The 12,674-nt window shown below is 39.1% G+C and overlaps 1 protein-coding gene across 1 annotated transcript in view; it reads right to left on the bottom strand.

The window, feature by feature from the left end:
- espnla (espin like a) overlaps positions 1 to 12,674 on the bottom strand; it is a 46,966-nt gene that overhangs the window by 31,940 nt on the left and 2,352 nt on the right. Inside the window, exon 2 of the mRNA XM_060919781.1 lies at positions 8,867 to 9,057. Coding sequence (XP_060775764.1) covers positions 8,867 to 9,057 — 191 coding nt within the window. The remainder of the gene's footprint in view (positions 1 to 8,866; positions 9,058 to 12,674) is intronic.

The following is a 12,674-nucleotide window of genomic DNA, read 5'->3' as shown; positions in this document are numbered from 1 at the left end:
ATGCCACATTGTGCTCTGCTTTTTTTTAAAGCAGGGGTTCTCAACCTTTTCTGCTTTGGGGCCCATTAAAAAAGATCCCCAATTATTTTGGCTCATCTATTAGAATCTAATAATCTACTGTACAGAGTATTAGGATGATTCTTAGACTACGGGCACTTTTATGTCCTTTGATCATATTTTATGAAAGAAAGAAAAAAAAAGGAAATTTCACACTTTTATTGTTATCTTTACAATGAGAGTGTTTTAGGAAATTTGTACTGGTAGTGTATGATGACTTTTTCACCTTTTTCAACATCATTATATATGCAAATGTTGCTGTTTTGTGGTTGTCCCACACCCAGACTTTTGATCTTCAATGATAAAAATTAATTGTAAAAAAATGTTTTTTCTAATGTTTTAAAATGTCACTGAATAAAGTATCAGTAAATTAATCAAAACATAATTGGGGTATTCGAGGTCATTCAACTGTTTATGTGTTTTTTTTAACCAAATGTAGTTGTCCCACACTATTGCTGCAATTTCCACCACAACACTGTAATGTCCCTTTAAAAGGTTTGTATGAAAGATTGTTTGGGTAGTTTCTGTGGAGATGAACAGTGACACCAGAGAACATGTCTGATATGGAGGGAATTTTGACTTCATCCATCAACTTTTGAAGAAAAGCCAAGGTAAATATAGCTTGAAATGAAAATATTTTTATTGTATGTAATTTCCAAACATGCCGTAACGTCAACTGAGTTTGTAAATAAGTTGTTTTTTAACGTACATAGATGTATTTTGCATGCACAAAATGCTAGATACCACTTCTTAGCTAATATGTTAGTGTAGATTTTTCCTCAAAAAACTGTAGGATTGTAATTTCCACCACCGTAATTTCCACCACATTGCATTCTTGGGTGGAAATTACAATGGTGTGGTGGAAATTACATTTATGCATACAGGCGAAATTCTTAGATCCCCATACACTGCCTTTGCTCTCTCACACACTCATCTCATGCTCTCCCCACACATTCAGCCTATGCACACACTTCACACACTCAGTCTACTCTCCCCATCACATCCTGTCCATGCTCTCCCACATCCACATCACTGAATGCTCTCTCACACCACAGACACGCATAGACCCCAACTACCTCATGCCCCTTCACATTACCCCACTCATAGCTCACTTCTCACTGACACACACAAAGTTCATGGTGCCCATCGCATCCAGTATAGTCCATGTTGTCCCACACACTCCATCTCCCTTTCACAGAGAGCCCATGTCCAGGCCAACCACCACGGCAGTGTACCCTCACACACACACACACACACACACACACAACGGCATAAGGAAATTAAGATGGCAGTAAAGAAAGAATGGCAAGGAATCTGCAAAATTTGGCCTTGAATTACATTCTCTCTCTCTCTCTCTCTCTCTCTCTCTCTCTCTCTCTCTCTCACACACACACACACAAACAGACACACACACACACGCTCCTCGCTTAGCTCAGAAAACTGTGAGTAATCAGAATGTTTCAATATCTCATCCAAATGTCTTCAGGTTTACTTGATTGCAAGTTCACATGATGGCTGTGTTGTGACGTTTTCTTTCTTTATTGTGAATACTGTTCCCAGCCCAATGACTTGTGTTCTCATCGTGACAACTCCAGCCGCCGCCTTATTTTGTTTGTTTGTTTGTTTGTTTGTTTGTTTTTAGTGCTCCTGATTAACCATTCACATGCCAACAATGGTCATGCTCTCTTGGCCAACAATGGTCATGCTCTCAGGACAAACCTCCCTCTCTCTCTGTGTTCAGAATACTTTTCATGATACTGTCAAAACTACTGTTTGTGAACGGTTTCAAAATACTGTTCATGTTGTATGCAATATATGATATGAAATGTATATGAAGTTGTCTTTTTAAAAAGAAAGGTTCAAACATACTAAATGAATTTGTTGAATGGAATTGGGTGCTTCATAAAGTTTTAAAATAAAAGTTTTGTTTTTCTATGGGGTCCATTTATAGTAATTTCCACAGCAACCAGTAATTTCCACTACGCCTAGTAATTTCCACCACCCCATTTCTTTTTAAACAAATAGTTACAAAACTCTAATCACTCATTAAAAACATCTGCATAATTTATGAGGTAATGTTCCACTTCAAGTAAAAACACAAGTAGTTACTACTTGAAGTGTATCTAACCATTCCAATGTTATATCTCAGGTTGTGGTGGACGTAAGATTCGTGTTTGGTCCTCATCACAATTAATTTTCCTAATCCATAAATTCATGGGAATTACAATATAGGCATAAACTGCTAAAACTATATATGAAATTGGTCTTCCAGTGAAAAGAAATGATGTGTATCATACTATTTTAAAATAAATGACAAATATTTACATGTGATGGAAATTACATTTGTGCAAGGGGAGTCGGGAAATCTGTTAAAAATCACCAACTTGTCTTAGAATATCAGTGTGTTCTCTTATGAACCATCAAACTAGACTAGTTGTGTTTACCTATCCCAGTGTGACAATTTATATTTTCACACTTTTTTCCCCTTCAAGTTCACAAGGCCAATAGTGCCCATAGTTAAAGAATCATCCATTAACGGAATGCAACATCACTCCCTGTTACAGATGGGAGCCCAGGAATTAAATAAATGCAGTAAAAACAAACTGTTTTTAGTTGTAGGTACTGCATTTAAAACTGTAAGGATGTGCCAGAAGCCAACATAAAACCATGCATGCAGGACATTCTCAGTCAAAAGGGATTAATGATCCAAAAGTGGAGTCTGGTCCATTAACACAAGAACTTATTTCCATACTTGTGTTCAGCAAACAAGCAACTTATTAAAACCAAGAAGTCCACTCAAAAGAAGTGGATATAGAAACCACTCAATGAGATCGATCCCTACACACTAACAAAGAAGGATTTTTCCTATGAGTTGGAAAATTATCCATCCATTGAGTTCCCTGACATCTCAAACTCCTTGGTGCTACAGACAATGTTCTGCACGGACACACAGATGAAAATCTGGAAGAACATGGAGGCATACAACTTTTTATATGTGGCTGGGATAAAGATCTGATGATCAGGACACTACAAGATAGACGGCGGTAGACGGATCTAAGTGCAGGAAGAGTGTTTATTAGCAGGCATAATATTTACAAAAGCAAAACAGAAAGCAGATTATTTAAACAGTATTATAAACAGGGCGGCACAGTGGTGTAGTGGTTAGTGCTGTCGCCTCACAGCAAGAAGGTCCGGGTTCGAGCCCCGTGGCCGGCGAGGGCCTTTCTGTGCGGAGTTTGCATGTTCTCCCTGTGTCCGCATGGGTTTCCTCCGGGTGCTCCGGTTTCCCCCACAGTCCAAAGACATGCAGGTTAGGTTAACTGGTGACTCTAAATTGACCGTAGGTGTGAATGTGTGTGTGAATGGTTGTCTGTGTCTGTGTCAGCCCTGTGATGACCTGGCGACTTGTCCAGGGTGTACCCCGCCTTTCGCCCGTAGTCAGCTGGGATAGGCTCCAGCTTGCCTGCGACCCTGTAGAACAGGATAAAGCAGCTAGAGATAATGAGATGAGTATTATAAACACGGCTAGAAACAAACGTGACAGTGATCATGCTTCGCAAAGCCTCTGTTACCCCTTTTCCACCAAATCAGTTCCAGGGCTGGTTCGGGGCCAGTGCTGGTGCTGGTTCACAACTCGTTCAACTCACAAGCCAGCTGAGAACCAGTTTGCTTTTCCATAGCTCGTGGTGCTAAGCGGAGCCACGTCATTACGTCGCTGTATACGTCAGTTACATCGCTACGTTTGCTTAAACCTTGGCGCGAATATCGAAGCAAAAACAACGTGGAAGAAGCAGCAGCAACAACAACAATAATAATAATGGATGACTTAGCGTTTGTACAGCTGTGGCTTCTCGTCGCTTAAAAATGGCAATCTTTCGCGGTCTTGTTATTGTTGTTGGTCTTAACAACTCCACCCCCCCTGCTGACATAAGCGGTTCTTTCCTCTGGCCCAGCAGAGAGTTGGTGCTAGCCTGGAACCGGTTTTTCTGGCCCCAGAGCCAGTTCTTTGTCAGTGGAAACAGAAAACCCGGTTCCAAACTAAGCACTGGCCCCGAACCAGCCCTGGAACTGCTTTGGTGGAAAAGGGGCATGTGAAAACAGCTTCCATATCTGTGCGTGCTGATTGTGCTCAAATCAGTATCAGGTGTTTCCCATAACAACTGGGTCCCAAGCGCGCACACAACCAACGCACTCCATGAGTGCACGCGGCCGCTCGAGCTGCACCAGGCTCAAGTACGCAAAGGTGTGACAGTCAAGTGCTCATCTACTGTGTGACCACAACTTTTAGCTCATGTGTATATCGCCACCAAAATACCTAATTTTCATAGATAACCCATCGCAAAGCATCACAAGCTGTAGTGTGATTGTAGCTTAATGAGGCGGATGTGATGTCTGATGCAACCCAGCAGTTGTACCCTACTATGAGTAAAAAATTAACTTCAACCTGAAAAAAAATTTGCGGCCCACTAGATGGCGCTTTGCGGCCCGCTAATGGGCCGCAGCCCAGTAGTTCAGAAATGCTGGGCATGTTCTTTTACCTAACACAAAATCTTTTGGACATATTCCATACTGTATGCTTTCCTCTAAATGATCTGAGTACCATTTTATTGTAAATCAATCATCACAAGCTTACAGAAGTCAAGTTTCTTGTAGCCACAAATTAACATATTAAGACCACAAGTGGGGTTTCTCGAGATCTATTTTGTAGCCACAAAGTACTTAACTTGTGGTAACTATTATATTTTAAAGTGAGACAGAGAGAAAGGAATTGAATTAGACCATTGCGGCCACAGAAACTTAAGCATGGAGATCACTGATAATATTACACTTTTGTCTTGGAATGACGCATAAACACATACTGGAGTCACTGATATTGCTATACAGATATGATTAGCTCATGTCCCCTTAAGCAGCTTGCCAATGCAAAAGAAGGTTTTTCCTCCATTCCCACTACATAGTTAAACGGAGGTGTGGATTAAGTATGACTTTCCCACAACATGTTAAATCGTGGGTTCAATTCAACAATTCATGGGTTGGTATCTTACTGCAACAACATAATAATTAGTGCGCACAAGACACTTAGTTTGTGGCCTTGAAATATTACATTGTGTCCTCAATATATGAATTTGTGTCCATGCCTTATTAAAAAAAAACCTACCATGTAACCTCAGCAGCTCCACACAAGTCTAATATCAAAATTCCACTATTTAAGAAAGCTGAGTTCACCTTCTGAGTGTGGCTCACCTCGGTGTTTCTTCCTTACATCTAAAGGATGTCTTTCCTTGCTTATATCCCCCCTAACTTGCTTATTAGGGGTGCAGACCCAAAATTCTCTAAAGCTGCTTTGTGACAATGACTGATGTTAAAATCACCATACAAATAAAGTTAAATTGAATTAAACAGAGTAATAAAATTAACCTTAACTTGAAATAACAATTTAGCATAGAATAATATAGGAAAGTCAAGTCAGAAAAGATATTTCCTTAATTTGTTAAACAATGAGATCAGATGGAAAGATTTTCCTACAGAGCCAAAGATTCCAGTAATCTCACATGGTTTTCAGCAGATATTTCAACAAAGTCACACATTGCACTCAAATCTGCCAAGATAACAATCTTCACGCTTATCTACAACTCATCAAAAACAGAGCTCTAAATATGAACTCAAACTCTGAATATGAATTTCTCATCCAAAGCTAAACACTTCTCATTGTTTCTGTGCTGTGAAGTGATATAATTATTATAGGGGACATGCTGTTTTATAGATCTCTGCTCATTCTGCAAGAGAAACTCTTAGTCTATAATCATCTGAAAATATTTTAATTAGGAATTTGGTGCATGTTAATGCTTATATCACTACTGAATTCGCTTTTCCTATTGGTCAGAAGGTGTTAAATAATTTTCTGACAGTAGTTTGAGTTGCAAGGCAACTCTGGTTTATTTCAATGTGCTTGTTCTAATACATTATCATTTGTATCATAATATCTATAGACGGGGCTTCACATAAACACCTAAACTTGGGGGGGGGGGGGGGGGGGGAATGTGTTAATAAGATGTTCATGTACCTTGTTAATCATTTTAGAAATAGAAATATGGACATCAGTATTTTATCTTTTGCTTTTATCCAGAAATTTCATATCTACAATGTTTGTACTGTATGCTATATTTTTTAAAAAGGTTCCCTTCACATTACATTACATTACATTATATTACATGGCATTGAACAGATGCTCTTATCCAGAGTGATGTACAACAAGTGCAGAAGTCAGGTACACAAAGTGCTGAACTTCTAGGCAAAAAAGCTCCAGAGTCAACTAAACAAGTGACAGCAATACATAGTGTAATATTCTGTTAAAGTACCGATACTCAAACAGCCAAGGAAACAAACCAACCATACAACTAAGAGACCTCAAAACAGCTAACCCCAGGATAGACAGTACACAACCTGGGTTGGTCTAGAACGAAACACAGTTACACAGTGGGCAGGGAAGAAGGAGAGATGTGCAGCCTGAAGAGGTAAGTCTTCAGTCTGTGCTTGAAGGTGGTCAGGGAATCAGCAGTTCTGACCTCAATGGGAAGGTCATTCCATCAATGGGGAACCAGGACAAACAGCAGTCTTGAGCAGGCTGGGCAGGAGCAGAGAGGAGGAGGGGCCAGGTGACCAGTAGTAGCGGAGCGTAGGGATCTGGCTAGTGTGTAGGGGCGGATCAGATTCTGGAGGTATGCTGGCCCTAACCCCTTGAGAGCCTGGTAAGCTGGCACCAATGTCTTAAATTTGATGCAAGCTGTGCATTTGATGTGAGTAGTTCACTGGAACTAAAGGACCAAAAGATGTTCCAGAATGACAATACCAATGTGCAAAAAGTGAGGTCCAAAAAGACATGGTTTGCCAAGGTTGGTGAGGAACAACTTGAATGCCCGGCACAGAGCGCTGACCTCGATTCCACTGAACACCTTTGAGATGAATTTCTTGCCTGACATTAGTGTCCAACCTCAGTAATGTCCTTGTTCCCACAGCCACATTTCAAAATTTAGTGTAAAGCCCTCCCAGAAGAGTGAAGGCTATTAGTGCAGCAAACAGGGGACCAACTTTGGAATGGGATGTTCAACAACTATATATGGGTATGAAGGTCACGTGTCCACATACTTTTGGTCCTATAGTGTATCTCAGGTGTACGTTTAGTATGAATTACATAAGAATTGGAAACAAATCTAAAAGCTAAGTAAAACATACTGTACAACAATGCCATCTATTTTTCATCTAAAATTTGTGAGTTACAACATATTTCCACACCAGATCTAAATGTAGATTGAACAACACTTGCACACATGCATAAAATTCCTCTACATAGAGGCTATTGTTTTTCCTCTTTTCCCCACATATGGTTGATTTCCTTTACTCTCTACTCAGCCCTTTTACAGTTTCATTCAAACATTCTCCTCTTTTTTCTCTACTGCCACATCACATGCCTGTTCAACTTGTGTGGCCAGCAAAACGATCAGATTTTCTGAACCTAAACATGACATCACCACTTCACACTGAGACTTAAATAAAGCAGACAGAAAATGCTTTTCCAACCATGCAATGACTCCTTCAATGGGACTATAGCAATGCACCAATAATTATACGCTGCCAAATAAACTTCTCCATTAATCCCAATGGGTTGGTGGTAAATTAATGCAATCTCGAGTGTTTGGTTATATCCAACCACATCCTGAGGTTAAAAAGCTTCAAGTTGCCACTCAGAAGGCTACACTACCTTTATTTCTGCTCATCATTTTGTGTGATTTTTTTCCTATGTGAAATCATATTATTATTAACACATACTGTATCTTGAGAAACGTATACAAACAAAAGCTATAATTGCTATATGCTCTGCAGTATATTTTCCTATCGATATCACTTTACAACAGCTTTGCCTCATTATATAAAGCCATAATAATGAGAATGGATTATATCGCCAGTCTCTAGTGTGTGCTGGACTGTAAAAATAGTAAGCAATTAGCTGATAACCATCATTTATTATACATCTGCTATATTTCAGTTGTTGATTATTATTTTTTGACTCTCAGTGCAAATAGGATAATTTCTCACAGTCAAGGGCCATGAACACAACAGTTTGCCATTTCTACACAAACAAGAAGACACATTTTCACCTTTATTTGTGCTTACCCATCCATTACAGTCTCACTTTTTGCTATAAACACCCTGCTAAACATTTTCTCACTGCTTTGCAGTGGTTTAAAGCTGAGATATATGGGGAAATGGTGAAAATAAACCATTATTGAAAAATGGTATATGAAATAATATCTGGAGATTCCATTTAGGGGTGAATGCTTATACAAGCAATGATTGTCTGCTTTTTTTTTCCATTAATCTTTGTGTTACAATTAAAAAAAGAAAATTCTGCATCTTCAAATGTTAGACATCTTTGTAAGTCAAATGATAAAGATCCCAATTAAAGCAATTACATTTCCAGTTCTAATGCCACAAAATGGAAAAGTCCAAGGGGTAAATACTTTTTCCCCTAAAAGGGTTAGGGTTCTACTTACAACCTCTCCTCCAAAGGGACAAGGTGGAAAATGGAAAGTATACTTCAAATTATACCCATTGTTCTCTGGGGAGTATATATTAGTAGAGCTTATACTTAATTATGACAGGTCTATTTCAAATGTGTGCATGTGTATGTGAGCAGGATATATATATATATATATATATATATTATATATATATATATATATATATATACACACACACACCATATGTGTGTGTGTGTGTGTGTGTGTGTGTTTTATAGTCAGTCTCTTACCCTGGTGCTTGACCTATCAAAAGTTTCAGACAGGTAAGTTCGCCCCTGGCAGCAGCAAAGTGAGCAGGGACAGCACCGCAGTCAGTTTCCTCCTCTGCTCTGCCGCCGGAGGCCAGCAGCCAACCAACAACCTCCACCCTCCCAAACCGTGCAGCGAGATGGAGTGCAGTGGTCCCTGCATCATCCTGCTCCTGAAAAAGACAATCCAGAACCATAGAATTAAATGTATAAAAACTGAATAACAAACAGAGACACACAAGGATATTTAGAGTTTTATGGCCAGGCATAGAAGAACAAAAATGCAAGGAAGAAAATTTTGTGCTGTGATCTTTTAGAAACATGTTGTCTTTAGTAAGCAAACAGAAAAACTATCAACAGCCATACTGCAGTGTGTTAGAGGGACTGTATCATGAAAATTCAGATTTTTCTTTACTTTTTGAAATAATAATGAAAAACATTGTTTCTTTCATCTTCAGGAACTGATTTGTCCTTGTCATGGTTGCTCTGGATCTGGCACCTATCCCAGGAACAGTGGTCACGAGGCCGGAATACACCCTGAATGGGATGCCAGTCCATCACAGGGCACGATGCTCACACACACACATACATATCCATAGGGGCAATTTAACTACTTGCATACTTGCATGTTTTTGGGGAGAAAATCCACTCAAACAGTTATCCAAGTTCAGGCTCAAACCAGAGACCCTGGAGCTATGAGGAAGAAAAGCTACCCACTGTGCCACCATACCATCCCCCATGTTCCATATATGAACAATAAACTGAAGGATTTTCATTTTTCATGGGTGTGTGATGTCACAACCATGGACATACTGTATTTGCATATTCAATGAGCAGCACAGTCCTTTGCTATAATCTGTAATTGCACTTCTTTGAAGTAAAAAATGGCAAAATGTGTGTTTCCTTGTTACTGGGAAACAAAAAAAAGTACCCTTACATGGCCATCCAAAAGAGTCAGAAAAAGGCTTTGTGGTGCCTGAAACATATTTTTGTTTTTCTTTGACAAAAGAAAAGGTTATTAGCCTGAGCTTAAGTTTGTTTTGCATATTTTACTCTTGACTACCTTTTCACTGATACGACACAGTGCTGGCTTTGCCAAAACATTAATCCTGAAGAATGAGTCAATTCCAACAGCAAACTCCCAACCCATAAGTAGTCGACTTCATTCTGACACTGAGCTGGTCTTCATATACACCATTAAAATTAGGTAGCGTTTTTTTCCGTGTAATTTCTTTTCTAATCCCATACACTGTAAAAAATACAACTTAAAATTGTCTGCCTCACAAGGATTTTTGCCTTCAGCTACAGCAAAATCGTTACTTGCATTGTAAACTAGGCCAAGAACATTACTTCAACTAAGTTTTGAAAGTTTTATGTAAAAAGTTGACCTAAATGCATTATCTAAATTGTCCCAATTGAGAAACTGTAGTTGAACCCTAGTTGAGGCCAGGTCAACTATTTCGCGCATGCTCACTTTGGAGTTTTACGTTGTACGGGGTCTACGAGGCATTCCTTTCAGGGAAATTCCGTTTCGGTTGGAAATTTTTCTCCTACCTCCATTTTAATTTTGAACTACGCAGTGGTCGATTACAATCTACAAGTGCAGCTTCACATCTTACGCACCCAACAGCCTGCATCATTTGTGCCAAATTGTGCTGTGTACTATTGTTCGTAATGACGTGCAGTTTGCAATTTGTCAACCTTTTGAATATGTATGTGTTTTAATAGATTCACTCTTTATGTTCATTGTATGCATATTATACACCATTGTACAGTATGCCATTTGTAGCATTTTAATTGGCTGGTACTGAATTGTTTGCACATTTCGTTTGTCAAATTAGCTTCAGGCTTAAAATAAGTGAATGTGTGACTTAACAAAAAAAGCACTGCCACTACAGTTTTATAGCAGTTTTGCTACCATCATGTTAAAATAAACATGCTATTTGAACTGGATTGTTATTTGTTTTATTGTGGGATAAAAAGAAAATTGAACTCAAATTTTGAAGTTTTTACTTGGATGAAAGATTAGTGGCCTTAAAGTTGAATTCTTATCATGTAAAACTGAAAAAATTAAGTTTGTGTGAATATGAAGGCTAAGTTATCTGAGACCAAAAGTATAAGTTGGCACAACTTTCTTCAAAACTTAAAAATCTTAGTTGTCACATAAATTCAAAATCCTGTGCAGTAAGTTGCCTTGAATTTTTAAGTTGGCATAACTTTTTTTTTTACGGTGTAGTCATCACATCATTAAAGATAATATTTATGTCATATCTACATTTCAACAGCTTTGAACTAGCTAATGGTGCTAGAGATGGATAAATATCTAACTTTTGTAGCATTAGCCTAGCTTAGTATATTACTTGGTGGGGGTAATACATGTCATTTCATATGTGAAGAGCATAGATTATTTACATAATCGGTCTTCAAGACAATAACAAAAACATTCTGTTTATTTTGAAGAGATAAAGAGAGGTTGGATGTCATGTTGGCGTCTGATTCTAGTGAGTGTTCAGTGCTAATATACACTTCTGCAAACCAGATCTCTAAATTGGCCCAGCATCACACTCACTACTCCAGCAGTGTAATTAAATTAGGGAAGTCATCTTTATTTAAGTGGGCAGAGGAAATGTTTATTAATTATTCAAGCCTCATACCATGTTGACTGTGTGTTGGCATGCATGGCCTGAGAAAATAAAAGCTCTCATTCACATCTCTTTGACAAACCTCAGCAAGACCACCAGCTTGGAATAATGTTATCGCTTTAGTGAATGATAACAAGGCACTTAAAACGTGTACTTTAATCCAAAGCAGCTGGCTATAAATTTGATCAAGAGGTTGTTGAGGTTAAAAGAACTGCTTTGCATTAGTGGGAGAAAGGGCTGTGGGGTCTCAGAGGGGCCACATGGGCTGCACAGTCCTCCAATAAACAACGAGCCCCTTTGGCCCCCATCTGCTCCTGATTAGACCAGTCATGCAACACTACTACACAAAGAGCAAACGGAAAAAGTGCGGATGATGTAACCTCACCATCCGCACTGCCCTGCAGCTGATTATGCATTGGCTTATATTTATAACAGGTGGAATAGTGCTGTTGCTGTTTAACACATGGGCTCACCATCACCTGAGAGAGAGTGAGTGCATCAGGCAAGAATTTACTTTCAAACTACACAAAACATGCTTTCAGACATGGAAATCTAGCATACAAACACATCAAGAAACTTATCACCATTTAATGCTGAACTCATTAATTGTACACTATATGGCCTATAAGTTTGTGGACACTTGAAAATCATACTCAGTTGTGCTTTTTGAACATCACATTCCAGTTTTAGTCTCCCTTTGCTGTTATAATAACCTTGACTTTTCTGGGAAGGCTTTTGGAGTGTAGCATTTGTATTCATTCTTTTGGAGTGGGGGATTTGTATTCATTCAGCCACAAGAGCATGAGTAAGGTCAGTTAGTGTTAGTGTTGGGCCTGGAGGCCTGGGACACAGTCAGCATTCAATTCATCTCAGAAGTGTTCAGTGGGGTTGAGAGTCAGGGATCTGTGCCAGACACTCAAATTCTTCCACACCAGTTTTGCCAAACCATGTCTTCATGGGCCTCACTTTGTGCACAGTGGCACTGTCATGCTGGAACATATTTGGGTTCCTTAGTTCCAGTAAAGGGAAAGTAGAATTCTACAGCATGGAAAGACATTCTAGACTATTGTGCGCTTCCAACTTTGTACCGGTAGCAACAGTTTGTGGAAGAACCACATATGGAGATTCTTTGTGAGGTGCTCACATAC

The sequence above is a fragment of the Neoarius graeffei genome, chromosome 4 (genome assembly GCF_027579695.1).
Source record: "Neoarius graeffei isolate fNeoGra1 chromosome 4, fNeoGra1.pri, whole genome shotgun sequence".
NCBI classification, from domain to species: domain Eukaryota; kingdom Metazoa; phylum Chordata; class Actinopteri; order Siluriformes; family Ariidae; genus Neoarius; species Neoarius graeffei.
The sequence above is the reverse complement of the archived record's forward strand: the minus strand, read 5'-3'. Positions and strand labels throughout refer to the sequence as shown.